Raw genomic sequence first — 25,837 nt, forward strand, 5'->3', positions numbered from 1 at the left:
TGCCCTAAGGAGGCCAACCAATCGAATTCGGCCTGCTCCTCTCTAGCAAAGATAATTTTAGAAGTTTGTCGAGTCGAAGCCTGGGAATCCCGTAGGATGGATGCTTTTAAAAATATTCCATTTGCGTTGGATTACAGATCAGGCCACATGGTTAGATTACAACAACTAGGGTCACACTAAATGGCTTGGCGGGCCAGGTTGTGGCCCTCGGGCCGCCAGTTGCACACCCCTCCTTTAAAGCATAAGTGATTACAATGTAAGCTATTTGTTAAAGTTTAAATAATTTAAGCAATGCAGAATCAGAATATTGTTTTTTTATTATTGAAATATAATGATTCGAGTTATCTTCAGACAGTATATTTATTTTTCCCAAAATATTATTAAGTTCTCAATAATAAATCTTGTAACTGTATTTGAAGAGTTGATGTTAAACCTCAACTCGATAGCAGTTTAATGTAATTTCGGAAATGCATCAAAAAAATAATAATTTAATGGCTTTTATCAAAGTACTTCATAGAGAATACGCTGTGGTAAATTTATAGGGGGGAAGTTACTTTGTTTTAATAGCTAATTGTCGCTATTATTTTACAATTGTTTTCTTAGTGAAATTAAGTTTGTTTTTTTTGGTTTTTGGAATTTCGCAAAAAGCTACTCGAGGGCTATCTGTGCTAGCCGTCCCTAATTTAGCAGTGTAAGACTAGACGGAAAGCAGCTAGTCATCACCACCCACCGCTAACTCTTGGGCTACTCTTTTATCAACGAATAGTGGGATTGACCGTCACATTATAACGCTCTCACGGCCGGTAGGGCGAGCATGTTTAGCGCGACCCACAGATTACGAAGCGCACGCCTTAACGCGCTAGGCCATGCCGGGCCGCTAGTAAAGTTAAGTAAGTATGAATAATTCAAGAAGGTCAGTAAGTTTTCTTACATTGTTTACCCGCAGTTTAGTTCATTATTTCCGCCCTTTTGTTGCTGTACGATTCAACTCTTTAGAGCTAGCACCAATTTGCTTTATTTTTATTTTTGTAAAACACAACTTCCCGACTTAAAATGCTATGCTCCGAGAATGCAAAGAACACTGCACTTCAGAGAGCCAGCTGTCTGGGCATCACCATATGCTCCATGTAGCGCCCGAGTTCTCCATCTACGAACACTAGCCCTACTTCAATCAAGGTAATAAGGTCGTCAATTCATTAACAACAAACTCGCGACATCAAACCAACACCTTCAGCCAAGCCAGTACTACTAAACGACCATTAATAGTTACAGCTGAGAGAATCCACATCAAGTTATAGCCAAGGAAATAGCTCGTTTATTTTCGGATATCCAGTTCGAGCATGCGCCAACCACCACGTAGAGGGGTATGCATCAAGTGTAAATATTTACGTTGCTATGCGACTATCTTAAAGAACTGGACAGAAAAGGCATTCCAGGGAGACAAGATTTCTATCCATGCTGTTGGCGAGACACTGCCGATGAAGCCATACGTCATCAAGAATGTGTCAATGTGCATGAAGTCAATCTGGAGAGGATCATACCAACACTACATAACAAGCCATCCCAATGATAAAATTCTGTATTTCACAATCAAGAAAGTCAACATCCTTTTAGTCAACGGTGTTTCTTTATAGTTTCAACACCACGTCATTGAAGCCATCGGCATTCCACTAATAATTGTACCATTAATAACATTCAAATGACCCACACTAGCACTAAATATATAAGGTTACTATGACCTTATTTCTTTTCATACATTCAGACAGCTAATGAACATGTGCCAACTTAAAGTTAGACTTTTTAATACTCTCATGATGATTATAAAACAATAGATGAATCCATTTTGCAACACCTGATAGTAATAATAAAAATATCAAGGAAACAGTCGCCCAGCTTCTCAGACTCCAACAACCAGCAATGGCGAACAGCGACATTTTCAATCACAATGTAAAACTAAACTCAACTTTCTCAAGTAACATGCAAGCACAAAAACAATATATAAGCAACCAAACCCATTTAATTCTTTAATAGAAGTCATACTTTCCATTAAAAAACTAAAATGTACAACCTCAGGTCAAAATGGTGTTAACAACAAAATTATAAAAACCTGTCCAACCCAATTCTTCAACACATGACCACAACATACACTCTTTCTTTCACTACAGGCTGCTACTCATTTATACAGAAAACTCCAGTCATCAAAGTAACACCCAAAATAAATCAGCTGATCTTCACCCACAGATTCGTTATCCTTACCAATCCACTTGATGGAAAAATCATATCCAAAAGGCTTCTATACTCTCTTAAGTCCAATGACCTACTAAACAACATACAGAACGCCAGTCACAGAAAAAAAGATAAAGACAGACCACTTAGTTCGCCTTGTCGAATCTGTTTACCGCGACTTGAGGTCCGGCATGGCCAAATGGTTAAGGCCCTGGACTTGTAATCTGAAGGTCGAGAGTTCAAATTTCCGTTACAAGAAACATGCTTGTCCTTTCAGCTGTAAGATGTATATAATGTGACGGTAAATCCCACTATTCTTTGGCAAAAGAGTAGCTTAAGAGTTGTCGGTGGGTGGTGATAACTAGCTGCCTTCCCTCTAGTCTTACATTGCAAAATTAGAAACAGCTAGCGCAGATAGCCCTCGTGCAAAATTGAGCGAAATTAAAAACAAACAATCCAAGGCTTCACCCAACTATCACCACATTCCTCGACCTTAAACAAGCTTTTCATAGAGTTTTGAACAATATCATCGCATATAAATTATGCAACTTTGTGCCATAAGACGGTCAACCGCCTTCCGGTTAAAAACACATCTCAGAGAAATCATTTAATGATATTATCAATCGCGTGTAATCCTAAATCTCAAGCAAACATACTTCATAGAAACATAGACAAACATCAAATAAAACTCTACCTTTTTAACACTCCGATTTCACACATTTACCCGGCATGGTCAGGTGGTTAAGGCATTCGACTGGTAATTCGCGGTTTTAATAGCTGCATTCTGCATCCGTGAGGGCCTAAATATGGTTCAATGGCTGGTGTTTTGCCGAACAACCCGTCGAATCCTGCTCCTCAACACCGGCGAAATTTTCTTGGGCCGACCACTTGAAATTCTCGTTTGGTATCCCACAGAATCTTTTAAGCAATTTCCAACAGCAGTTTTACTACGCCAAATCTCACCAGCGATGGCACGTCGAAAGAGACCTTGCTTTTGCAGATCAACAATTGTACCACGTTGAAACTTTTACCCTTTCCCATGTTTTTACCCAATGTAACACAGGAGATGTCAGTGAGAGATGTTGACAACGCTTATGCTTCAACACATATGACTAAATTTCGTTACGTGTTTACCGATTAACACTTCGTTTTAATATGGTCTTCAATCTTTGACTGGCTAGTGTTTTGGCTAATTTCTTCATATTCACATTTTCCCTATTAAATGCAAAAAAAAGTTGTTGTTTTTTTCCCTTTCCTTATTTTCATCTTTTGAACCTCTACGCAAATAAGTGATTGAGTCTAACAACGCAAAATGCATATTTTTCCTTTGTGATCATTGGCCTAAAGATTTTGGTTAACAGTGTATTAGATGAATGTCTATGATTACCGAGAATACGTGCATTATATTAATCATTCAAATTCGTTTCCGCTATCCAGGACACTGGTCAAATACACTGTTTGCAGATTCACCGTGAAAGTTGGTTTATTTTGAATTCTCCGGTCATCCTCCTCAAACCTCCCCCACCCCACACACACATATCAAAATTTTTTGGGCCATAGAATATTTCCTTCAAAGCTCCTATGAAAACGACCGCCTCTTGGTGATAAATTAAATAATTAAATCATTGTATATTAATTCTAAGCTTTGATAAACCATTAGTTTAATCGGCTTTACTCCTAAAAATACATAAGACAATAACGTCTGAATTAGAAAATATTATTATAATCCATTCCGTATTCATTTTTCTCAAGGGACTATAACTGAAGACTAACTACCAGTTTCTTCTATCTCCTTCTACCATGAAGCTCGATTTCTTGGTCTCTTCTGCTACAGAACGATCAACGACTGTCATTATCTATGAAGTCCTTCCACCCAGTTTAAGCATCTGCAACCATTCTTTCCTTCTGCGTGACGTCCTCTCTAAGACTTGTCTTTCATATTTCCTGAATGCCTCGAAGAGGCATAATCAAGCTCGCTCAAACCAACCCGTCGAGGTTACTAGCCCACTAACCGCCAGTTGCTAACACTTTCCCAGTAAAACCTCATAAACTACTTGAAACTTCGTCAAGATACCATCATATCAACCGTTAGCCTACTACCTCATCAAGCACCCAAATACTAAATTTTCATTTCGGGTCGAAAGAAACCCAATAGTTTCTGAGCACCCCTGATTATTTTTCAGGCCTCAAAGAGGTTGTTATGTTGTTTATATATATGTTGTATCGGTAAAAGTACCTGTAAATTGGCTGGTTTAATCCTCGCATTTTCATAGATACGTTTAATCTGTTCACTGTTGAAATTAGATAATCCAATTGCCTTGGTCATTCCTGCATCTACAGCATCTTCCATTCCCTGTAACAACAGACACGTTTGTGAACGTCTATACGACTCTTACACTAAGATATTTTTTTACATAGCTACTTAAAGTACAAATAATGTATGTTTTTCTTATTATCTATCAACACTGAGTACCTGCAGTTAATCTTGTCTATGGATATATTATAACTTCTTACAAGATGTGAATTAACAAACAGTTCAGTATTAGACACTTTTATGTTATGGCGTTTTGAAACGTATTTTATTCACACAGTTGTTATATATGTATGTTGTAATTTCAAGAGTGTGCAGTACTGGTGTTTCTAAATCGTTCAATAAGATAAATCAATAGAATAAAATTAAGTTTCGTATAGAATAATTCTCTGTACCTTTATATCTCAGTGACAAATGATAAATCAAATGAGTTTGATGTATATTTCTTTATTATTTTCTGGCTGAATCCTGTTCTTTTATTTAATGTTTTTATTGTATTCATTTATAAACATCCGTCACAATGTGAATAAACATTTTAAAATATTATGCATCTAACATAAATTCCACCTCTTTTATGAAGCCTATTATTAATATTTCAGCACAGATATCCCATTGTGTTACTTCGCGCTTAATTTCAAATTTATTATTTCAGTTTGTCCTAATTCAGAATTACTGAAAAAAGATGAAATTTCCTGAAACTGATACAACAAAGTGCTAAATAGAAAGTTGAAAAATATTACATAAAGAACTCAGTCTGACATTCAGATTCAAAATCTTTCCAGATGTAAATAATTCTCATGTCAAAACATAAACATTTTTTTCTTTCTAGTATTCAAAGTTATGAAAGGAAACTGTCTCATATTATTATTACAGAACATGACACATACACCTAAAGAACAAATGTTCCACACTGATCTGGGTGGTTAGGCATGTTTTCATCTGATTTTCATAATATTCGTTCAAATCTCCAGTTATGAAAAAATATATACAATGCAACACCAAAACTTCATTTTTTGTTGCTATATCATTAACTGAAAACTACATCTATTTATATAATGTTTATTTTATCGTTATGCTACAACATTATGATTAATGTGAGCTGTACAAAGCACCTTAAATGTTCTTCTGTTTTCTTTCAGTGAGCAGAAAATACATAAAAGAGGAAATATGGAAAGAAAAGGACAAACATGGCAATTTTTTTTTATGCAAGACTTCTTAACGATCTCACATGCGACTTTTTATACAACATAAAAATATTACTTTTAAATTTCATTTTATTAAAATTAATGTGAAATTTTGTTTGTAGATGTTTTCTTACAGCAAATCCACATCGAGGTATCTGCTGAATCCACCGAATGGAATCTAATAATGTAAATGTCAAATATTTTTAGGAAGAGCATTCAGCTTTTGTTCAATGTTACTTTCAATTACAGCTTATTTCTAAAAAAAAATATTTATTATATTCTCTAGGGTCTGAGGGTCGCGGGTTCGCATCCCCATCGCGCCAATTGTTTGTTTGTTTGTTTTGGAATTTCGCACAAAGCTACTCGAGGGCTATCTGTGCTAGCCGTCCCTAATTTAGCAGTGTAAGACTAGAGGGAAGGCAGCTAGTCATCACCACCCACCGCCAACTCTTGGGCTACTCTTTTACCAACGAATGGTGGGATTGACCGTCACATTATACACCCCCACGGCTGGGAGGGCGAGCATGTTCAGCGCGACGGGGGCGCGAACCCGCGACCCTCGGATTACGAGTCGCACGCCTTACGCGCTAGTCCATGCCGGGCCCCCATCGCGCCAAACATGCTCGCCCTTTCAGCCGTGGAGGCATTATAATGTGACGGTCAATTTCACTATTCGTTGGTAAAAGAGTAGCCCAAGAGTTGGCGGTGGGTGGTGATGACTAGCTGCCTTCCCTCTGGTTTTACACTGCTAAATTATATACGGCTAGCACAGATAGCCCTCGAGTTGCTTTGTGCAAAATTTAAAAAAACAAAACAATTTCTTTAAAAATTACAAGTTTAGACCTTTTAATCCATTAAGATCATGAGTTAAAGTGGAACAAAACGAAAATAGAAAACAATTCAACTCCAAATGTGTTTTAATCCTATAGCCTACCGAAAATTAGCCTGTAACTTTAAAGACAGATTATAATTTTCTATTTCATCATCGTTTTAACGTATAAATTATTATCTCCATAACTCGTTAAAAGTCAGTGTTATTATAAAATAAAACTTAATAGACATTTTTTGGCAGGAAATTATGTGACAAAATCAGATAACCTGCTTTTGAAGAAGAAAAACCAAAATGGTATATATATGGATTTTGAAATTTTAAAATTATGTTAATATAGCACTTTAGAAAAACATACCATGGGTTTTCTGTGTTGTTGTTTTTAATATAGTATTATCTGAAATGTATCATTTATTCCATTTCTGTGCAATTTTCACGTAACAAGTAGTCAAAAAAATCCTGTGGTTGATTTCTTCCTAGCTTTCTCGGTCATTCTGTCGAAGTAACACCTGCTCTGACCACAGAAGAGGTCTGTAATATTGCACATTGTGCAAGGATGTAGACATGATGTCCTTCATCAGAATGATAGCTATAATTACTCAGAATAAGTTTGATGTTCCCTTCGAAGTAAGTATTTTAAAACATAAACAGTGTGATAGAAATTGTCAGTAGTTTAATAAAGATTACATATCTCCAAACAGCTAAACGCATAAACACTGAGTTCACGTGACTATTAAAAACTGTTCATTTTTTGTTATTTTGTGTACTGTTTCTTTACTTCATTTGTGACAACCCAGCTATTCAAGGTCAGAACTACTTTGTTATAAATATATTGAAGAATCCCTTGTTATTCAGTGCACCTTTCCCATATTTTTACGCTTCCCCACACAGTGCTAAAAACGAGTTTTGATCCCCGTGGTGAACAAAGCACAGATATCCCATTGTGTATTTTCATGCTTCATTACAAATAAACAAACAAATCTGTAAATAAAACATTGTGGATAATATTTAAAGTATACACTAATAATATCTTATATGCCACTACTCTTTCTCACTTTCCAAGTGTCCACCAAGTCTGCCTCATAGTCTATAACCGGCTTTCCATCTTTCCTTGGGAATAATGCATCACCGTCTGTTGGCTAAGAAAGTAATGCAATATTGTGATCAGTATTTCAACATATCTTGAAGCAAAAAAAATGACTGTTTACCACATTTAATCAAACACTCAATTTCAGACTTTTACAACTATTTGATACTTTCTTTAAAAGTTGTATGCAATCTTTGACCTTAAAGAAAATAACCAAATGGCTTTCCTATAAACTCTCATCCTATTTATACGAGTATAAATCCCTAAGAATAACTACTTAAAGTAAGAAGCAAAATTTTCATTGCTCCCTGTCATAAACTGAAATATGTTCAGCTGTGGTCATGAGTCGAGACACTCTAGTGATGTTTTTTCAGAATTTTAAAGATTTTTTTTTCCAAAATAAGAATCGAAGACAAACTATCAGAGTTCACAAAAAACATTATAGTTAAAAAAACACACACAAATAGATATAAACACTTTAAAATGATAAATGCAAATGTAAAAAAAAACAATTATTTTTATATTTATATTTTTATGACAAAGTAAACTCTTTAAATTACACATTTTTATTTTTCTGTATGGTATATAAATTGAACTGACACACTTATCATAAATAGAAAGTAAGAGTTATGAAAAGACTGGAAATATGGAATATCACTATTTTATTTTCATGAACGCCAATCTTTTTCACTGATAAGATAGAAAAAAATATTTTATTTATCAAATTAAAACATTTAACATATATATACTACCAATTAATACACAAATGTAGAGAGGGAACAGGAACAAATAAATAAGGCCGGTGAAAATATCTGTGTTACTAGAAAAGAATCTAATGAGCTAAGACTTTTTACATAACAAATAACTGTTATTAACGTCAAAAATATCAAATGGAAACAGAAGTCACTGTTGTTAAAAATAATTTCAAAGAATAGAATGGTACGATAGGCAAAAAAAAATTCAAATCATGAATTGTAGCTGCTGTATTTTGGAGATTCAGTTTCTTATGCGCATCCATTTGCACACGAGATCCATATAGATCTATATAGATTATTCGTAAAGGATCATCTTCAGACAATGTTATACTCCTTCTATGAGACTTGAAATAATGAAATTTAATAAAGTGTTGAAAACTTTGTGCTCTTTATAAAAATTAAACTTTCAAAACATTTACAACAACTGTATGTAACAAAGCCTCTTATATGAGATTATTAATTAAAGTGTACAATAATTCAGGATGTATTAAGTTAATAAAATGTATTTACTGAATGTCAACATCTTTCATCTTTGTACCGAAACAACAGTTCACGTTTTTAGAAACTCACCACAACACTGAGAGGAAAATGTACCAGATACAAGTCGACATAACTCAATTGAAGATCATCTAACGACTCTTGAAGATAGTGAAGAACTTTATCTCGATGATGCCCTCCATTTGGCAGCTGGAATTATACAGAAGTATCTATATCATGATTAAGTTAGAAGAAAAGAACAAAATGCTGCCAAAATTGACATGTCTAAACTAATGCTGAGAGCAACATATTGTAATTATATGTCCTACGAAGCTATACTGGGAGAATTTTACACTTGACCATTACATCAGAGTGGCTGTATGTGACAGAATCGTCCACCAACTCTTGAAATATTAAAAACGGTTTAGTGACACGGTGGAAGAATCCCTCCATCATTTTGGATAACAAAATGATAAAAAAAAACAATTTATATTTTGAAACATTTTTTTTAGCTAAATACACTTTGCCTCCTGCTGAAGGTCTAAGCTCACAAAAAGCATTTAAACTGGAGCTCCAAGATATACATCCAATTTGATTAGGTTTTATAGAGTTACTGAATATAAGAGTAAATTCCGTAAACCATATTACTGATTCTTCTCAGATGTATAGTCTTTCCCAACGTCTATCTAGCTTTGAAAATTGCTCTATCTTGCAATATGAAATATTTAGCCACTCTATGTCACTTTGATGAAATCCAATCTTATCAGAGGTAATACCAAGCGACTTTTCACTTTTCAGCTGGTTTAAGTCTTTCACACCTGAATTCATCTATAATTTTTCTATTCTTCAAATCCATGAAAGCCCATCTAACCATTAATTATTTAGGATATGCCAGTGTTCCATTCCAGTTTATCGCAATTACTTGATGCAGATTTATTTCTAATAACTCCTGGTATTATTATTTCACTTCTTGGTGATATAAAGACTGCTCTCTTTCTCAATTCTTGTTCATCCTCTATTGAGATAATTGCTTTGTAGTGCACATGGATTTCCTAGCAACAACTGTGAAGATACTTGGAGCTATCATAACTTTGCAGCTATGTCTCCACAATAAATCAGTAGTCACTACGTCAGTTACAATGTATCATGACGTATGGAAACGTTTCTTACAGTAAAGGCAACTATTATCTTTTTGGAACTTTAATTTCACGTACTCTTGGCATCACTCCCTCCTTCCTTTATATCTGGATGCATATTCTTACCTTTCATTACCAAACCACGATTACATTCATTCAATATACCATAAAATATTATACTAGTAAGCCTACAGACACGCGAAATATTTTTCTAAAACTATAAGTTTTCCAAACTATCACGAGTGAAAGCTGATATACCAATAGTGCTCGATATGATTACTTTATATGTTATATGATGTATCGCCCCCGGAGAGTACAGCGGTATGTCTCCGGATTTACAACGCTAAAATCAGGGGTTCGATTCCCTTCGTTGGGCTGAGCAGATAGCCCGATGTGGCTTTGCTATAAGAAAAACACACACAAACACATATATGATGTATTTAGTTGTTCATCTGCAACAGAAATTAATTCAAGTTACATTGCCACCTGAGAGCTTTCATTAATGATGTACACCTACTTTTCCTATTCACATCTCTGATGACACCTATGAGTGGATCACACTCCAACAAATCTGTCAAAACATGTGGAACTTCCAAGAACGATAACTGGTCGAGCCTTTCCGAATATTACATAAACGCTCATATTTCCTTCATACGATATTCTGGAACTTTACTATAGATACCTTCTACAGGATTGTCACTCCAAACCTGTTAGATAAGAAAGCTTTCAATGTTTTATAGTTTCCTTAGTTCCCAGCTGTAAAAATACTTAATGTTGAAGATGAGCATTTTAAATGGGCAGAAAGATGAATAGCTTGTTTGCTATGATTCCTTGAAATCCTTCTAAAAATTATTTTTAGCTGAGCCTGACATGTCTCTTATGTTACTTTTCTACTATAATCTGGTGGTTTCTCGACTGGGCAATGAAGTTGAAATAGCAAGCTAAGTTTTGTAAATGTATCTGTTACTGACAGCACCAGAGTAGGCCAGGAAGATCCTGTAGTAGCATGTTAAACATCAATACTGATAGATCAAATATGTTCTCCTATTCCATATCTGATTGGACAGCTACAGAAATAGGAGTAACTGGTTTGATTTTTGCATTCACCAGTTCGTCATTCAAATACGTCATTGATGTTATCTTCTACTTTGTTCACCATGCTGTTATAGTCTTTCTGCACAGAATAGGTTTTTTATTCGCAACCCTTATTTAATCTCTATGGACATATTCACTGATCTTAGTTTCAATAGGAACTTTTTTCTAAATCATTCTTCAAATATTACATCTTTACTTTACTTTCTCTTTTAAGTTATTTCATACCTTTTGATCTTTTAATTTTTTATTAATTTTTTCTTCACCTTTAAATTTTCTACTGCTATCTTCCTTATCTTCATTTTGTGCAGTCACTTCCATTAAAGTTCTGATTTAGATATGCATCGGATTGCCATCTTAAATTTCAATCACAGTCCTATTTTAGTTTAACCAAAATAATTCCACTTGTTGCATTGGGGTTGTATCTTATTTTATCTTTGAGCATAATGTTTTAGATTATTTGGTAAAAATAATGCAAAATTGTGTTTATTTAATGATAACAAATGAACTTATTCCTTCGTTAACGTTTGCTACAGACTACATTTATCTTCACTATATTTTTAGGCCAAAATTGACAAATATGGTTTTATTTAAAACATTCAGAGGCTGATGGTAAAGCCCCCCTCCACCTCCAGTGGCATGTCAATGGATTTAAAGCTAGTAACCATGTTTCGATATTTGAGGTGAGCACAGCACAGATTGCCCACTGTGTAGCTTTATTTTTAGTTACAAACAAACAAACAAACTACTGGTTAATCTACTAATTTGATTTACTTTGATAAATAAACAAACACATAACAGATTGAGTAACTAAACAGCACTATCATTGAATAATGTTTTCACATTAAACTCACATAGTTAATCAACGATTATTCATCTTTATATCGTGCTTTTATGTCTGTATACACTTTGAAATTTACGATTAATTCATAATTAGCTCCCTCTATAAAACATCAAAGCTAATTCTTTTTAAATAAAGCTTACAAAATACTAAACAGTGTAATATATTAACTGATGTTACATTCAATGTTACTGTTTGTTTGTATTTTAATTTCGCGCAAAGCTACACGAGGGTTATTTGTGCTAGCCGTCCCAAATATTGCGGTGTAAGACTAGAGGAAAGGTAGCCATTCATCACCACCCAGTGCCAACTCTTTTACTAACGTAAATTTATAACATCCCACAGCTAAGAGGGCGTTCCCGTTTGGTGTAACGGTGATTCAAACCCGAGACTTTCAGATTACGGGTGAATCACCTTATCCACCTGGCCATGCCGGGCGCAATTAGTGTTTGATATCAGTTAATTGGTTAGCAAAGAACATCAACCCTTTCTTTATAAATAAATTAAAATAAATACACTTAACAAGCATGTATTAGTATCACTTTCAAAATACGAAAAACAAAGCTTACGATAAAATATTGTAGATAAACTAGTGTATTTATTTATTTTTCTAGAACACGAACTCTGTGAAACTAAACGAAATAAGAGGATAATATTAACTTTACCTTAGACACAACGAAAATGTCTTCTCGTTTCAACTTTCCAGCATCAAATACTTTTTTTAAAGCATTTCCAATATCTTTTTCGTTCATGTAGGCCCAAGCAGTGTCAATATGACGATATCCATATTCAATCGCGGTTTCAACTGCTGCTTCTAATTCACCAGCTTTAGCCTAACAATTAAGAAAACAATATTAGAAACATTTTATAACTGTACACATATTACTCGACAATCATGCGGGTTCTTTTCTACCAGTTGCATTAAAGAACATTAGAATACACTAGATAAAAACAAAATACTATCCAAATTTATTTTTTAAAAGTATAATTACAAATACATGATCACCTGCCATGTGCCCAAGCCAATAATGGGCATGTGAGCTCCGTTATTAAGTTTAACATAGTGTGGAAACGATGCCATTTTACACGATTCGCTCACATGCAATGAAAAACTACCACGTCGTATCTACTTACACTTGTTTTATATATGGCCATGAATAGTGATAACTGCTGCGTCATTTATCTCGTATGCGTAACTTAACCATTTTTTGTTTTGTTTGTTTCTTGAGTGTAAGACTAGAGGGACGGCAGCTAGTCATTACCATCCATTAAAGAAAGTGCTCTATTGGGTATAACATAAAACTTTTTATTACTGATAGCTGTTGAATCTAATAGTGCTAGGTTAACCTGATATATAATAGTAGCCATGAACATTAGGCTCAGCAGATGATGAACAACTATAATTAGGCTCCTTGTTTACTTGAACCATCTAACGTCGGTCCAATATATAAACATTTTTTAAAACTGAAACATAACTCACGGAAACTTTCTTTATCTACCTCTTACAAGAGATTATTCAACTTACTTTATATTACTTAAGTTTACTAACATATAAGATTCATCGTTTGTCATATCATGATATTTCGCTCCAACACAATTTAAATATTGTTATGAATGCCCTCAGTTTATTTGTCCTCGTTGCATACTGAGTTGTGTGATATACAGGAGGTGAACAAATAAGTGACCCCTTAAAAATGTTAGTTTCTTAGATCTTTTATTAGATAACAGAAAAATATTTAAAACTTCATGTTTGTAGACATGCTCAAAGAGATCTGTTCAAATATGACCTAAAATCCTAATTTTAACACTGACTTTTCTAAATACCTGGACTTTTTATGATTTGAATTACATTTTATTGTAAAAATGTTGTAACCTGATGTAGTTTTTTAGATCATTTCTAATTAGCCTACAAAATGTTCAAATAGGTTTCACTGCAATAATCGAACGTAAAAAGGAAACTCAAAGTAACATAAACCAGTTTCACAAGTTGTTAATTAGTTTTTATTCCCTTGTGTTTGTGTACTGCTTCACATCAACGTGACATGTTTTCAATGAGTTTATGTAGATATTGCTGAGTGATGGATAGCCATCCTTCTTTAAATATTTTCAAAAAGTCCATCTTTCATAATTGGCTTGTGATCTTTCATTAATTGGTTTAAATTAGCAAATAAATTTTCAATCGGATTGATATCAGGTGATTAATCTGGTCATTACATAACATTAATTATCCTTCTTCTAAGATATATTTTAATGACTTCAAAATGCAGGTAAATTTAGAGGCTAACTGGAATACCATATACAGCAGGTGCACAATACTTTTGTATGAAAACATTTAACTGAAATAATGGTATTTACGAAAGCTTGTGTTAAAATTAGTATGTGAGATCATATTTAAACATATCTTGTCGAATATGTTCTAGAAGCAAATAGTTTTACATAATTTTGTGTTACCTGATAAAAGATATAACATATTAACAATATTTCCAGGGGTTATATTTTTCCACCCCTTGTAAATTCACAAAATTACTTATTTTACATTATTTATTATATCGCACTTACTCCCTCCCTTCTTGCGCTGTCTGAATTTAAGCTATAATTACGGTCTTGTACAGAAAATGAAGTGAGTTAAAAATGTCTCAATTCCGATTTCTGGCTACATTTAATTAAGAAAACATCTGTACGTTGTGTACGTAACAACTTGAAAAATCAGACCGAAGACTAGAACTATAGACCAGACTGGTGGTTGATCTTGTGACAGTTCTATAATTTCGAAAATATGTTAATCTGTTCCTGTTTGACATAACAGAGCATTATATACAATATTCTGTAGAGATATACCTCCCATGTCAAGAAGTAGATCACCAATAAACTTAATAATTTTTGCCGTTAATAGTTCTCCTCGATACAAATCTGAAAATGATAACTACGTACTACAGTATTCAAAAACAAAATATCGATAAAGTTGGAACTGATTGCGTATATAAAATGGATCATAACTCTCAAAGGTAGATATTTGTGATAGAGTGAACCATGTTACTTTGCTGAAAGAAGGCGTGAATTACATCTTTTCTTTTATAAAGAGATGAGTTTATGAACACCGGCACTTCAGAAAACCAGCTTACGGGAAGACATTAAAGTCAGTAATAGAGTTACTAGACCCGTCATACAATTAAGTTACATAATTAGGAATTAACAAAATATTTTCATGAAAAGGTACAAAGAATAACATTTAAATATGTCAATTACACAAAATCTGTCATATCCATTACTAATGAGACACAACATCAGAGTTCTGCATCATCATTACCAATGAACCGAATCATCAGTTATTATAACTGTTGAAGTTATGTTTGATTCTTCGGACCTCCAGTCATTGTAACTGTTGAAGTTACGTTTGATTCTTCGAATTACCAGTTATTATAACTGTTGAAAATATTTTTGATTCTACGAATCACCAATTATTATAACTGTTGAAATTATATCTGATTCTTTTCTGCTCTGGCAAGAAGGTTTTATTTTATTGCAACTCAGTTTAGAATCAGTGTTTTGTATAATTTATTCTTAAATAAAGCATATTGTCATAAGTTCTTAATTCTATAGCACTGGGCACAAAAGTTATTGAATACAGAAAAAAAAATTAGTTCATAATCTGATCAAATTTAAAAATTTATCGTCTCAGTACAGACATGAATCATTGATGTTTGTTTATCGCATTCAATAACTTGAAACCAAATCAAAGCTGGAGTTTTCTAAATTATTGTAACAAAGTAGTGTTTAACGGCACGATGTGGAAAACTTACTATTTGTTCGTTGGTCTTTTGAAGATATATTGCAGATTGTTCCAGAATAGTCAATAGACTGTCTATTTCAGTTGAGGTAAGTTGTAATATACCATTCGATGTTTTTCTTTGTAGGGTTTCTTTTTCGAGCTAAAACAACTAGATAAATGTCTCGATGGTTGCTTTTGAACTAACTAAACCGTATAATAGTTTATACTCAGGACTAACACTTTTAATTCTGAAAAAAACAGAGTGTCAACATATAATCTGTTGTGGCTTATCAACAGTTTAGAGCTGACACAGTAAGTAATACAGAAGTATTTCATGTGTCAATCAGATGATATTACGGAATGTTTGTGAGGCATGTGCTCTGATTACTTTAGATATCATAATAGTAAACTCAATAATTAAAATAATGTCATAAAATTTTGTTCAGGGTTAAAACAAGTCGCCAGCCTCATTGAATTTAAGAAAAACATTGGTTGGTTTGATCTTTTTTAATATTGAATTTCGCACCATGCTACATGAGAGCTATCCCCAATAGCTGTCCATAATTTAGCAGTGTAAGACTAGAGACAAGTCATCACCACCAACTCTTTGGCTAGTTTTTCCCAACGAATAGTAGGATTGACCGTAAAATTATGACGCTTCAACGGTTGAAAAGATGAACATGTTTGGTGTGACGGGGATTCAAACCTGCGAACCTCAGATTACGAGTAGAGTGCTCAAACCAGAACAAATTGGACGCAAATCGGCAGCGAACAACAATTGTTTATTGAAAAATAAACCAACAAAATTCCTAGTGATATGTGTGTCGGAAAAACAGGCATTACTTCTCTTAGAGAATGGACAGATTCTTATATCCGAAGAAATTCATCTACGGGATGTTTTTTGAATGAGGTTAGAATTTGCCCTAAGACTATTTATTAACACTAGTGGCTTATTTCACTGAAAGTTCTGCTAGCTCAACACAGCCCTATGAATTAAAGCTCACTCCAACATTCAATCATAGAATATTTTGATGATATATAGCTTTACAGAAGTTAAGGACATAATATGAAAACAACTTTTAATGTACAGATTGCAACAACCACTGGCGATATAAAACCTTGATGGAATCACATATTTGAGAACTACATTTTTACACTGTTTGATGATTACGTAAAGCCATCCAAAACTCATTATTTTTTTGAAAGAATATGTAAGATCCCTTTCAGATGAAAAATATTCATTCATTCACTTCACAAACATGTGTTGAAATCGAGGATTTAGAATCTTAGATCGCAAATGATGGTTTACATACAGGACTTTTATAAACTTACAAGACAATACTGAGTCTTGTCTAGAATGGAATATTGTATCGACGATCCAGATACACAAGGAGCAAATTAATTTTGAATTGATACTGTCACACGTCGCCCAAACTAACGCTCTCTTGTTTCTTGAGAGAAGTAATATTTATTTGCTAAATGATAATATATTTCTGTTATTTGGGTTGTTCAACTATTTCTTTTCTAAAAGAAACTTACAGAGTTTATCGCGGTAGGAACAACTTAGTGGAAAACTAAGTAACCTCTCATGTGATGAGAGTCTATCTTTCTAGTACAAAATTAAACAAAAAAACTAATGTTGTACCTTATGTATTATTCTGTTATCCAATGAATACAATAGACAAGTTATTTGGCGATTTTTCAGAATTAGCTTCAATAGCTTATTATGTAACAACAGTAACGAACTATTTATCTTTTTCAATTATAAACACACTTCTGAACGCCTGAAAGGACATCATGCAGATTATTCTTGCTTTACGATTTATACTCGTTGATCAGATATTGTTCCTATCACATAAATATGGGTTTGTGGAAATGCCTTTTATCTAAATCATCCTTCTGATCGAGATCATTATCATAATGCCTTTTATCTAAACCATCCTTCTGATCGAGATCAGTATGATAATACCTTTTATCTAAATCATCCTTCTGGTTGAGATCATTATCATAATACATTAAATTCATTCCTTTCTCATTGATCATCTGATTCTGTATTTCATGCTAATCCTGATGTCTTCTGTCAGGTCAAATATTAATATCAAACTTTTATATGCTATCAGTACATCATTTTAGATTAGACACAGAAATAGAAGTTTAAAGTTATGTTTATTGTAAACATTTTCCTGGTTTCACATGTTCTCTACAAATACCTTCTTCTGTGTGGGTATTTGGGTATGTTAATTTTTGAATACCCAGAAGGGTCAAGTGCACGAGACTTCTTCCTCCATCACTAACTTTCATGTCGTCTACTAGTTAGAATTTGATGTTGTGTAGACTTTGGGCCAGAATATTCCACAGTACTCAAGCCCTTTTCAGGACAATGTCCATGTATCGTCTTGATTTGTCTTTTTTTTATCCATTATTTTATTTTTTATTTATATTCCATTTTTATCTTTTTTTTTAATATTTCTCTTCGTTTTCTTGTTATTTTTTTCACTTTTAAATATATATTTTCCTTTTTTGATATATATTTATGGGAAAAATGAAATAATAATAATAAAAGTAAAGAAAAGAAAAAATAAGTCAATAAATAAAAATAAAATAAAACTAGTTTTAAGCGTCTGGTGCATGGTGGCCAGCTTGATTTGTATTTCAACTCCCGGATTACGAAAGATCTGGGTGTTGACCTAGTTTCAGGCTAGTGTATCGTTATGTTTCCTGTTTAAAAAGCGTCCGAAGGCCATCTTTTCAACTACATGTATCTATTCAGCGGTTCCTGTCCTTGAACAAGGACCTCGCCGCGGGGCAGACGTTATATTTTTTTAATCTTGTCTTGGGGTAAAGAAATATATTTCCATTGCTAATTGAGGCTGGTTGAAAATTCCGGGAATGCCTTGTAAAATAATCGCGTTTTTCGGTAGTTTAGTTGAACTTTTTAAGTGTGTTTCTGTATTTGTTAGTACTTGTTTTTCGTGTTTTTTTTCTGACTTGTAGTCTTCACTAGCATGAATCCTTCGTCGTCAGAACTAGCTTAATTACGTACTGAGTTAGCGTTTGTTTCAATATCCATGGTGGGGTTTTGATTACTTATGCTACTAATCGTTTGGTTTATATTTACTAAAGCATTGTCGATCGGTGTAGCCTCAGCTTCACTGTCTACAGTAGTTAAATTAATATTTTCTTTACTTACTTTGCATATTTTTCTTTTTTTCTGGCTTTAGTAGTTGTATCTTCAAGTGGGGAAGTTTCAAATTTCTGATCGTTTTTAGAAAATTGTATTAAGGTTTTCAATTGTAAATTTTCATTTAAAATTTGACCACCTACACTAGACTACCTTTTTGTTGCTGTTGAGCACGAACCCTGGCCTTCCACGGTCGACGTCATTTCGTCATTCACTTTATTTGTTTGCTCCGGTATCCTGTTCTGTATGGCTCGTAGCTTCGCCAACGAAATCAAACTTTTAGGTTTTTGTTTCTTGTTCTTGTTGATGTAGCTTTTCTTCTGTCCTTGTAGTCTTTTCTTGCAGTTGACTGGTGTGTAGCCCAGGTAAAATTGTTTCACTCAATAGGTTCTCCAGGAGACCGAAATAAGTTCGTAATACTCTTAAAACTTAAGAGCCTGAAAAATATCGACTTGTCTCGCCTCTCACCAACAAAAGAATCTACAAATACCTTCTTCTGTGTGGGTATTTGAGTATGTTAACTTTTGGATTCCCAGGAGGGTCAGGTGCACGAGACCTCTTCCTTCTTCCCTAACTTTTATGTCGTCTACTTGTTGGAATGTGTTGTTGGGTAGACTTTGGGCCAGATTATTCCACAGTACTCAGGCCCTTTTTAGAGCAATATCCATGTATAGTCTTATTTGCCCCTTTTTTTTACTATTATTTTTAATATTTTTATTCGTTTTCTAGTTGTTTTTTTCACTTTTATATATATAATTTTTTTCATATATGTTTATCGGAGGAGTGAAATACTACTAATAAAATAAAAAAATAAAATAAAAATAAACGAAGGATAAAATAAATAATGAAGAAAAAATAATGAAAGGTAAAATAAAATAAAACTAGTTTTAAGTGTCTAGTGCGTGGTGACCAGCTTGTTTTATATTTCTTACATATATATTTATAGGAGAGAGGTACTTAGAACTATGCTCATCATGTACGTAGTCTCTATCGAGATCACACATTAAATCATTTTTATGCCAATTCTTATTAAAATAATTCAGTGCATTATGCAAGATTCTTACAGATATTGTTTTATGTTTGCATACTTGTGTATGAATGTGGATGAAGTGCTCTGTGGTACTTTATAGGCTGAGGTTAAGATTGAATTTTGTATTTTTTGTACTTTGTGTAATTGTTTTTGTGTTATGTTTATCCAAGCAGTAAATGCTTTTTCTATTATAGGTCTGATGTATGTTTTATAGATATTTATTATATCATCGGGTGATGTTCCTTGATTTTTACCTGAAAGACTTCTTGTATAATTTGCTCTTTTCCAAATTCTTATCAGGATATTGTTAGTACGCTCTATCTACGTTAATTTAGTATCACATGTTAATCCTAAAAATTTTGCAGAAGTATCAGTCTGTAAAAGTGATCCATTCATGTATAACTTGGGTGGATATTTTTTTTTCAGTTTATTTAATCTGCTGAAAGATATTATTTGGGTTTTCGGAATATTAATTTTTATTCTATATTTTTGGTAGTATTCTTCTATATTATTTAGTACTGGTTGTAGGTTTGATGCTGCGAATGATGGAGTTAGGGCACTTTTCCAGACTGCTACATCGTCAGTCAGCAAATTGTGATGCAAAACCTAAATGTAGGTCCGACAGTGACATGTTACTCACATACATGATAAATAATATAGAGCTAATTACTCCTCCCTGCGGGACTCCCACCTCGGGTGAAAAGGACCCTGAGTGGGCCACATTCACATCAATTTTACACGTTCTGTTATCCAGGAAGTTAGATCGCCATCGAATAATTAATTCCCTGTGGCATAGCCATATCCGTTAACAGATGGCGTAATCCGTTATGCTACACCGTGTCAAATGTTTTATCAATGTGGGGAAAGCAAGCTACAGTGCATTCGTTTTTGTTGAAACTGTCTGAAACTGATTCTGTTAGTTTGATTAGATGGTCCATAGTTTGTCTGTATTTTCTAAATCCATTTTGAATTTCGGGTAGTTTTTAATTTAATTCTAAGTATATAGATAGTCCATTACTAATTAGTCTTTCTAAAATTTTGCCGATGCAACTGGTTAGGTTAATTGGGCGGTAATTGTTTGGTTTATTCTATGGCTTTCCTTCTTTCTGGAACATTAATATTACTGCTTCCTTCCAAGAAACAGGGATATACCCAGCTAATAATGATAGGTTAAATAAAGCTGTTAGGTGTTCATATAATTTCTGAGTACCGTGTTTTAGGAGGATATCTTGGATATCATCTTCTCCAGGAGCTTTGTTTTTTGTGAGGTCCGGCATGGCCAAGCGTGTTACGGCGTGCGACTCATAATCAGAGAGTCGCGGGTTCGCATCCTCGTCGCGCCAAACATGCTCGCCCTTTCAGCCGTGGGGGCGTTATAATGTTACGTTCAATAACACTATTCGTTGGTTAAAGACTAGTCCAAAAGTTGGCGGTGGGTACTGATGACTAGCTGCCTTCCCTCTAGTCTTACACTGCTGAATTAGGGACGGCTAGCACAGATAACCCTCGTGTAGCTTTGTGCGAAATTCAAAAACAAACAATTGTTTTTTTTGTTGTTTTTTATAACTGTTTGTACTTCCGTTACTGTTATATTTTTTATTAGTTGATGAGTGCTCCAGTCTATTGTTTTCTCTGGTTTTATTAATGTGTTTACTGGGAATTTTGGTGTGCATATGTTTTTGTTGTGTTCCATAAAGTTATTGACTTTATTATAGAAGTATCTGTTCATGTCTGTTTCATGACGTGTTTTGAACGTGTTTTCCAGGTGGTTTCTAAATATCTCAGCTTTTTCTATGTTAGTGTACGCTGTTTTGCCATGTAGTTCGAGTGGTGGGTATTCTTTGTTGTTTTCCTATATTCGTGTATTTTTTCAATTGCACATAATTCTTTTGGATCTGTTTCTTGATTTAGTTCTCAGCAGAAGGTGTTCCAACTGTCTTTTTTTGTTCTCTGATTTGATGTCTTATTTTATTTTTTATAGTGTTTATAGTGTGGGGTTTCGATTTTGTATAAACTGTGTGCGTAGTTTTTTTCTGTCTTTTATTAAGTGTATTATTTTTTGATGGGGTTGTTTTAAGTATGTTGTTGTGAAGTGTTTCTGTTTCGATATCGAGTTGTTGGCTGCATGTTTCAGACACTCAGAGATTATATGACTATACGCATCTATATCTGATGCTTCCGCGGCAAAATGTAGTACTTCACTTGGTAAAGTTTGGTAAAGGCCATTCCATGGTTTAGATAACCTTCTCAAAATGTTGGAAGTAATTATCAACTTCATTATCATTAAATGGTAGTACTTTAATATGATTTCAAAGCTTTCATTTTGCCTTGATCGATCAGAATAGTTTATAATTCCCATTGCTTTCAGTCTACTTTCTTTCTCAACTTTGATACGGGCTTGTTCGGTGTTTAGCGTTTCCTTTCTCTTTCAGCTTCGATACAGCCTTGTTCTTTATCTGCTTCTGTACGGTCTTGCTCCTTCTTAGCGTCCGTCGCTGGTAGAGCAGTAAGTCTAGGGATTTACAACGCTAAAATTAGAGGTTCGATTCCCTTCGGTAGACTCAGGAGATAGCCCAATGTGGCTTTGCTATAAAAAACACTTTTTACGGGCTTCCATACGGGCTTGACCTTTCTCTGCCTCAATGCGAGATTGTTTAAGATTGATTTGTTTGAGTTTTAGTTGGATTTCTAACTTATCTTTATTACTCAACTCTGATTGACTAGTGAAGTTACTAGAGTATTCCCCTCATGCTTCCACAGACAACAAACCATCATTGACTAATATTTCAACAATACATTTTTAATTCATTTGTCTCAATTATTTCTTAACTTCTAAATCTAAAATTTTGGCAGCTTCGAGCAAATCACTTTTGTATATTTTTTTTAGTTGTTCAAGAAAACCTTGATAATCAAACATGATCAAATCTTGTTGGCACTGATAAATATAAATCGAATTATGATTTGACTTTTAATTTATTTCGATTTTTGTTTATCATTCAGATCTCGGACACGAGGCCTCAGTTTATTATATTTTACTATTTAAAATAATCGGAAAGTTTAATTTTAATTTAGAATTTTACTAAATGTTAATATGTGCCAACAAGACTGATACACACAATTTTCTTTGTTAACACAAAAATATCTTAATATACAAAAAACAATATAATTTATAGTAACGATTATTATAAATAGTTAATACAAATAATTATTTATATACAAAAATTTCACAAACTCAGAAACAATATTCAGTTTTCTATTTGGTCTGGAACTTAATATTTTATCAATAGTTCAGGTCTACGAGGCGCAAATTATTTTAAAATTGTTATACAGATATACTTAACTTCACAGAAATGCTAGCTAGTTCTATTCTTCTTTGGCCTAACAAAGTTTGCAAGCTTACCTTTCACAGAGGAAAATAGATATATAATGTCCTTGTAGAAATACTAAAATCGGAAGTTAATTCTCTGAAACTGAACTGTTCGAAATCTATAAACATTCCTGATGAAATTCTGTAGTTTTTCGATTAATAAGTGTTAACCACAATTATAGCTTCCAAGGCTTATTAGTATACTGATTGCAGCTGACAAACAATAATCTATCATTCTCTCGACTAGCTTTCATACTAATTAGGCGAGACTCTCAAACGTTAAAAATATTCGAAGATACAATAGTATCTTTATAAACCATATATTGTTGATTCATCCTCTGGAGAATCTTCTACAAATTTAGAGAAACTTGCGTCACATGCATCAAACTGAAACAAACATAGGTATTAAAATAAATGTATAACATTGAATCATTTACAGTTATTCAGAATCATTCTCCATTAAATGTATTAACAAATCACTACTAATTAGTGAACTTATCCCAACTCTCTAAGACAAATCAGTTTCACTTAGAAATAACGCACTATGTATAATATTTAAAGTACACGCTAATAATATTTAATACGCCACTATTCTTCAGCTACGTTCTCATACATATTTGACTAATTAAATTTCAATTTGATACTTTGTCCAAATACATGATGTTTGGCTTAAACGTTGTATCATAAATGAAAATATGAATGGTAGAAATAATCAAACATGACCTTAAAACAAATAAGTGACCTTCCTGTAAAATTTTACAACATTTACACAAATATAAATTAATTTAACTAATTACTTAATGTGAGGGGAAACAAAACTCAACACAACCATGATAAAAGCTCTAATATTTTCAGCTCTGTACATAAGTAATGCCTTGCATATGTTAATAGTTTGCACTCGACGGCTTAAGAACAACCTGGTAATATTTGTTCATGATTTTAAGGATTTATTCCCAGTATAAGAATATAGAACATACTATAACAATTCTTACAGAATGCTATGATTTGGAAGTCGCTCAGGGATCGATAGAAACGCTTTCGACATATCTTTAAAATGTTCAATGTAAATGTAAGATTAATATTTTTTTATTCTTCTAAGAGAGCGAAAACTCCTAAGATTGCAATTTTTATATTTACATTTTTAGTAGAGATGAAACACTATTTAAGGACTTTTCTATCCTATATAGGATATCCACGGGTATCGAAACTCGACTTCTAGCAATATTCTTGGATAGGAAATAAGAGTCATAAAACAACTGGGCATAAGAAATATCAATATTTTACTTTCATCAGCATCAATATTTTTACTATTAAGATAATATAACAAAAATACTTCTCTTTATAACATTAAAACATTTAGCTGTTGTTGTTTTAAATTAAGCACAAAGCTACAAAATGAGCTGTCTGTGTCGAAAGCCGGTTTTTAGCGTTGTGAGTCCGCAGACATTCCGCTGAACCACTGGGGGTGCCATTTATTCCGTGGAACTTACAGACCAAACTGTTTTGCCTTGGAAAAAATATAAACGATAAATTTATATTCAGATAGTTTATTTTCGAAATTAGTGCTAAATTACACGAAGGCTATCTGCGCTAGCCGTCTCTAATTTAGCAGTTTAGCGTATTTGGTGAGATAGGGATTCGAACCTGCGACTCTCATATTACAAGTCAAGTGCCTTAACCATCTGGCCATGCGGGCCGCTAATCCACAGATCTCGAGAAGGAACGGAAATTAATAAATAAGTCTGGTGAACATAGCTATGTTACTACAAAATTAGAAATCTAGAAGTAATGAAACAATCCAACGAACTGAGATTTTGCATAAAACAACAACCGAATATGAATAATTTTCATTGACAAAACCTTTCAATAAACTTGTACATAACAAATAAGATGTTAGTTGGAAACACGGTCTAATAGAAATAACAGAGTTTCAAGAAACAGTTTTGTTAAAATAATCCAATGAGCTGCTATTTTTGTGTCAATAAAATATTAGTACGAATTTCAAAAAAATGTGAAGTAGAAACAGAATACATTATTTAGAAACATTATTTAAATAACAAATAATAGACGTGTTAAACAATTCACCAAGCTAGCATTTTTAGTCGAAAGAAACAATCAGTTTCAACTCATCAAAATCAAGAATGACTATTGTATTAATTTGTATTACGAAGTTCATAGAGACATCTCGTTACATGTCAACTATACCTATGATATTTTTAGAATACCATGTTCAGGTGATATCATATTATGATATTTGTTTAATGATGAAACTTAATGAAATGCTGAAAAACTTGTATCTTTAACTAAGATTTACAAAATATCAGGTGAATGAAGTTTTAAAACGTGTTTTCAGTGTAATGTAGGGAAAAACCTTTAAAGTTTGTATCGTTTTACATCATAAGTAAAACAAATACTTAGCACAATAACGCTAAAGTTTTTAACATTATACCACATGTAAAATTTATACAGTTTATCGTGCAATAAAATTAGTATTCCACATAATCATGCTAAAATATAAAAACTCTAAAACTTTTACAATTTTTTAGCAAAAC

The 25,837-nt window shown here is 33.3% G+C and overlaps 1 protein-coding gene across 7 annotated transcripts in view; it reads right to left on the bottom strand.

Annotated features, from left to right (window-relative positions):
• The window catches only part of LOC143229685 (1,5-anhydro-D-fructose reductase-like), a 55,859-nt gene that overhangs the window by 8,746 nt on the left and 21,276 nt on the right, over positions 1–25,837 (bottom strand). For 2 of the 7 annotated variants that reach the window (XM_076462382.1, XM_076462381.1), the window contains exons 1-5: positions 12,945–13,098; positions 12,604–12,771; positions 8,963–9,079; positions 7,606–7,689; positions 4,463–4,579 (exon numbers count right to left, since the gene is read on the bottom strand). The exons of 4 other annotated variants lie outside the window; for them this stretch is intronic. In XM_076462382.1, coding sequence (XP_076318497.1) covers positions 4,463–4,579; positions 7,606–7,689; positions 8,963–9,079; positions 12,604–12,771; positions 12,945–13,019 — 561 coding nt within the window. In that variant the 5' untranslated portion in view covers positions 13,020–13,098. Of the gene's footprint in view, positions 1–4,462; positions 4,580–7,605; positions 7,690–8,962; positions 9,080–12,603; positions 12,772–12,944; positions 13,099–25,837 lie in introns of those variants that run through there. One more of the 7 variants, XM_076462385.1, reaches the window with a different exon arrangement.

Source organism: Tachypleus tridentatus, chromosome 10, assembly GCF_004210375.1.
Source record: "Tachypleus tridentatus isolate NWPU-2018 chromosome 10, ASM421037v1, whole genome shotgun sequence".
Lineage (NCBI taxonomy): Eukaryota > Metazoa > Arthropoda > Merostomata > Xiphosura > Limulidae > Tachypleus > Tachypleus tridentatus.